Here is a 5484-nt window from a genome sequence, read left to right on the forward strand (position 1 = left end):
CTTAAGATACCATGGGAAGTTGTGGGGACCAATTACACGAGACCAGGTGTTCGGCTAAACTGAACTATGGTCATGACTGTCCTCGGACACATGCAAGTACCGCATCTTTTAATAAAGAAACATAACAAAGCATTAACACATGGTGAATACATGAACTTCTCAAATTACGACAATCACCGAAAATAATCCCAAATATTGTCAACTTGGGTTATGCGGATCAAGACACGTAATAGGTGCATACAACTTGCAAGATAGGATCCAAAACACTCTTATATTTTCTTGAAAACATAATAGGTTCACATCTGAAATCATGGCACTCAGGCCCTAGTGACAAGCATTAAGCATAGTAAAGTCATAGCAACATCAATCTCAAAACATAATGGATACTAGGGATCAGGCCCTATCAAATTAACTCAATTACATGATCAATTCCATCCACACCCATCACCGACCAGCAAGCCTACAAAGGAATTACTCACTCCCGATGGTGAACATCATGGAATAGTTGATGGAAAAGGGTTGGTGATGATGACGGTGACGAATCCCCGTTCCCAAAACAGACTCTAGATCAGTTCTCTCAAGGAAGAACACAAGGTGGCGGCGGCTCCGTCTCGTAGATCGCAATGAAAATTTCTCTTTGATTTTTTCTTCGAGTATGTGAATTTATATGACTAGAAATAGGATAGGAGGAGCCTCGTGGGCCAACTACACAAAAGGGCGCGACCTAGAGGGTGGTTGCGCCCCGTTGCCTCGCGGGCCACATGGACCCCCCCCCCTTTGGCAGGTCTCTGATTTTTAATTCATTATAATTCCTAGAAAAAAATCATAAAAAGTTCCGTCCAATTTTGAGAACTTTTATTTCTACACAAAAATAACATCAATGTATTTGTGCTGAAAACAACGTTAGTCGGGGTTAGTTTCATTCAATTCATGCAAATTACATTCCAAAACAAAAGCAAAAATATTTGGAAAAGTAGATACGTTGGAGACGTATGTGTGGGAAAGCTGCTTTGAGGAAGTTGCAGTAGCACTTGCGGCAAAGAGAAGCTGCATAACAGGGTGGGGGTGACAAGATTTTGCTGATGACATCTCAGTTCCACATTTGGCTGTTACACGTGAGGACCTCAAGAAGCTTCGTTGACGTCATTGTCTCCCTCGACGGCGAGGCGGTGATGAGATGGGCCCGACGACCTTAGAGGTCTCGAGGCCGGAGAGGCGCTCGTAGAGGCAGGCGGCGACTATAGCGACGATGTGGGATGTTGGGGTTAATCTAGAAGGAGGAGGAAGGGGACGGGTGATTAACTGATAATACGTTTATAACGAGCCATTCATGTGCTCTATTCGCATGGCTTGAGCCTGCCTTGCTAGAAACTGCCTCGCTAAACTACCGAATGACAGTTTTCAGTGAATCAAAGCGAGCGATGTTTTAAGAACCGTGTGAGTCAAAGCGAGCGATGTTTTAAGGACCTGAAATGAATCACTTAACTAACATTTAGGACCGAGACGTGCATTTTCATAGATTAGGGACCAACTTGGCACTTCTCAAAAACTTTGAAGACCGCCCATGCATTTAACTCTTTATAACAAGCCATCCATGTGCGTCTATTTGCATGCCTTGAGCCTGCCTTGCTAGAAACGACCAAACATCGGTTTTCAATGAATCAAACCGAAAAGTGTTTTAGGAACCATGCGATAAATGACCAATAATATATATATCTCCCCTAATAATAAAGCGCGCAGCGCTTCTGTCGTCCATCGTTGGTCATTTTGCAGAAAAGCCCTCGCAGTTTCAGTTAATTAACTCGCAGTCCAACTTTAAGTCAGAACGAACCGTTTTTTGTCGTTTTGCAGAAAAGTCCTCACAGTTTTAGATAATCAACCCGTGGTCCATCTTTTAGTCAGAGTCGAACCGTTTTTTTCATTTTACAGAAAACTCCCTGATGTTTCACGTAATCAACCCGCCGTCCCTATTTAAGTCAGCCGAAAAGTTTTTTGTTTTAACAAAAAAAACCCCTTACTTTTGAGTTAATGAATCCATATTTTATCTAAAACAAAATTATCCATATCTTTTAAACCGTAACTCCGATTTTAACATGTTATATATGAAATTTGATTGAAAAAATGTGTAGAATCTAAATAGGATGTTATTTTTAGCTGTTGAATACTTTTTAAATATTATTTTTTGTGCAAACTTAATCTGTAGTGCACGGTGTTTTTTTTCTCTCTCTTTCCGACAACCATACGAATTGCAATAAATATCCATTAAATTAAAACCAAATTGAGAGAAAAGAAAACATCGTTAACCATACATGCACACCTTTGGAAAATCTCGTGGGGAGAAACAACATATTTCTCATCTTATTCCGAGTGATTGTACATTCAAACGCGTTTTCGTTGTGTGAGCACTTAGGCCATCGTCGACAACACAAATGTGATGCCATGTGAAAATATATTACATTCAAAGCGTGTGTTATTTTCTCTTCCGTTGCAACGCACGGGCTTTTTTACTAGTGAAGGTAAACCAAACAACTCAACACCAAAAGTTATATTCATCCGTCCCCGCCTACGTTTTTGCCCCGTAGCTATCCGCACCGGAACAAATCAGGATCGTCCAATTTCAACAGCAGCGAACGCTTCACACCATTCCACGTCACGGATCCGAGCCACTTACCCCTCCACCAATCAGCGCTCACACCTCTCCCTGTATAAACCCACCCGCCCCTCTCCTTCCCGCACATCTCGTTCCAAATCTCCCAATCTTTCAAAACATAAATCTTAAAACATAATCGATACTAGGGATCAGGCCCTATCAAATTAACTCAATTACATGATCAATTCCATCCACACCCATCACCGTCCAGTAAGACTGCAAAGGAATTACTCACTCCCTATGGTGAGCATCATGGAGTAGTTGATGGAGAAGGTTTGGTGATGATGACGGTGACGAACCCCCCTTTTCGGAGCCCAAAACAGACTCTAGATCAGTTCTCTCGAGGAAGAATACGAGGTGGCGGCAACTCCAACTCGTAGGTCGCAATGAAAATTCCTCTCTGATTTTTTCTTTGAGTATGTGAATTTATAGGACTAGAAATAGGATAGGAGGAGCCTCGTGGGCCCACTACACAAAAGGGCGCGACCTAGAGGGTGGTTGCGCCCTATTGCCTCGCGGTCCACACAAACCCCCTTTGGTAGGTCTTTGCTTCGTAATTCATTATAATTCGTAGAAAAAAATCATAAAAAGTTTCGTACAATTATGAGAACTTTTATTTCTACACAAAAATAACATCAATGTATTTGTGCTGAAAACAACGTTAGTCGGGGGTTAGTTTCATTCAACTCATGCAAATTAGAGTTCAAAAAATAAATAAAAGTATTTGGAAAAGTAGATACGTTGGAGACGTATCTGCGAGAAAGTTGCTTTGAGGAAGTTGCAGCAGCACTTGCGGCAAAGAGAAGCTGCATAACAGGGTGAGGTTGACAAGATTTTGTCGATGGCATCTGAATTCCACATCTGGTTGTCGCACGTGAGGACCTCAAGAAGCTTCGTTGGCGTCATTGTCTCCCCCGACGGCGAGGCGATGATGAGATGGGCCCGACGACCGTAGATCACCCTGGGCGTCTGGGTACCCGAACCCGCTACCCGAACCCGAACCGAACCGAATTACCCATAATGTCGGGTAATTCGGGTATCGGGTAAGGGTTCGGTTCTCATTTCTTGACTATTCGGTTTTCGGGCTAGGGTTCGGGTTCTAGTGTGGAAAACCCGAAATACCTATACTACCCAAATTATTCATACTATCCAAATTTTTCATGCTATTATTACACTAACTTGTTACCCGTACTAACTAAAATACTCATATTACCAAAAATACCCATACTATCCGAGTTATTCATATCAAAAGTTGATGTATGCTCAGAATATTTTGGGTACCCGAATTACCCGAACCAAAATTTTGGATAATTTGGGTCCGGGTATTTTTTTGACAGAAATAATTTTGGTTCCCATTATTGAATACCCGAATTACCCATAAACCGAACTACCCGAACCGAAATAATCAAAATACCCGAATGCCCACGCTGAGCCGTAGAGGTCTCAAGGCCGGAGAGGCGCTCGCAGAGGCAGGCGGCAGCTATAGCGGCGATGCGGGATGTCGGGGTTGACCTAGAAGGACGAAGGGGATGAGTGATTAAATGCTAATGCCTTTATAACGAGCCATCCATGTGCGTCTATTCGCATGGCTTGAGCCTGCCTCGCTAGAAACGACCGAACATCGGTTTTCAATGAATCAAACCTAAAAGTGTTTTAAGAACCGTGTGATAAATGACCAATAATATATATGAATGTAAACCAAACATCTCAACACCAAAACTTATATTCATCCGTTCCGCCTATGTTTTTGCCCCATAGCTATCCGCACCGGAACAAATCAGGATCGTCCAATTTCAATAGCAGCGAACGCTTCACACCGTTCCACGTCACGGATCCGAGCCACTTACCCCTCCACCAATCAGCGGTCACACCTCTCCCTGTATAAACCCACCCGCCCCTCTCCTTCCCGCACATCTCGTTCCAAATCTCCCAATCTTTCCCGCACAAACAAACCAGCGCCCCTTCCCTCGCCGCTCCCTCGAAGCAGCGATGCCCCCCAAGGCGGAGAAGAAGCCGGCGGCGAAGAAGCCCGCGGAGGAGGAGCCCGCCACTGAGAAGGCCGAGAAGGTCCCCGCCGGGAAGAAGCCCAAGGCCGAGAAGCGGCTGCCGGCGGGCAAGACCGCCTCCAAGGAGGGCGGCGGCGAGAAGAAGGGCAAGAAGAAGGGCAAGAAGAGCGTGGAGACCTACAAGATCTACATCTTCAAGGTGCTCAAGCAGGTCCACCCCGACATCGGCATCTCCTCCAAGGCCATGTCCATCATGAACTCCTTCATCAACGACATCTTCGAGAAGCTCGCCGGGGAGGCTGCCAAGCTCGCCCGCTACAACAAGAAGCCCACCATCACCTCCCGGGAGATCCAGACCTCCGTCCGCCTCGTCCTCCCTGGGGAGCTCGCCAAGCACGCCGTCTCCGAGGGCACCAAGGCAGTCACAAAGTTCACCTCCTCTTAGATGCATCTCTAGCAACTGTAGTTGGGTGCTGTTTATCTAGAATTTGGGTTGCTCAATGGAAATTGGTGGAGTAGCTGGGTTGGTGATGTTACTGTGTCATGTAACTGATCGATGTGAAATACTAGTATTGGTCTGCTGCATCTTTTGGGAAACCTAGGTTTTGAACTAGTTACTCGTTTTATGCATGTCCTAGTTATTTGACTGATCTCTGTTATGTGACTGTAGTTGATGTTTATGTTCTTGTTACCATATGATTTTGCTTTCGGAAACCTTGAGAATCATATGTCAAATTGGCTGAAGAAACCAGTTTGGTTCCATTTATTGGACATTTCTTGAGAGCCAGCTGCATTGCAGCGATCGATAAGCAATCAGATATTCTGAAA

General features: G+C 44.5%; 1 protein-coding gene across 1 annotated transcript; it reads left to right on the forward strand.

Annotated features, from left to right (window-relative positions):
* Positions 1 to 4569: 4569 nt before the first annotated feature.
* On the forward strand, positions 4570 to 5253 carry LOC123410923 (histone H2B.1-like). Its single transcript, XM_045103852.1, has one exon. It carries the CDS (start codon positions 4640 to 4642, stop codon positions 5099 to 5101), a length of 462 nt encoding a protein of 153 aa, XP_044959787.1. The 5' UTR covers positions 4570 to 4639; the 3' UTR covers positions 5102 to 5253.
* Positions 5254 to 5484: the final 231 nt, after the last annotated feature.

Source organism: Hordeum vulgare, chromosome 1H (assembly GCF_904849725.1).
Source record: "Hordeum vulgare subsp. vulgare chromosome 1H, MorexV3_pseudomolecules_assembly, whole genome shotgun sequence".
Classification (NCBI taxonomy): domain Eukaryota; kingdom Viridiplantae; phylum Streptophyta; class Magnoliopsida; order Poales; family Poaceae; genus Hordeum; species Hordeum vulgare.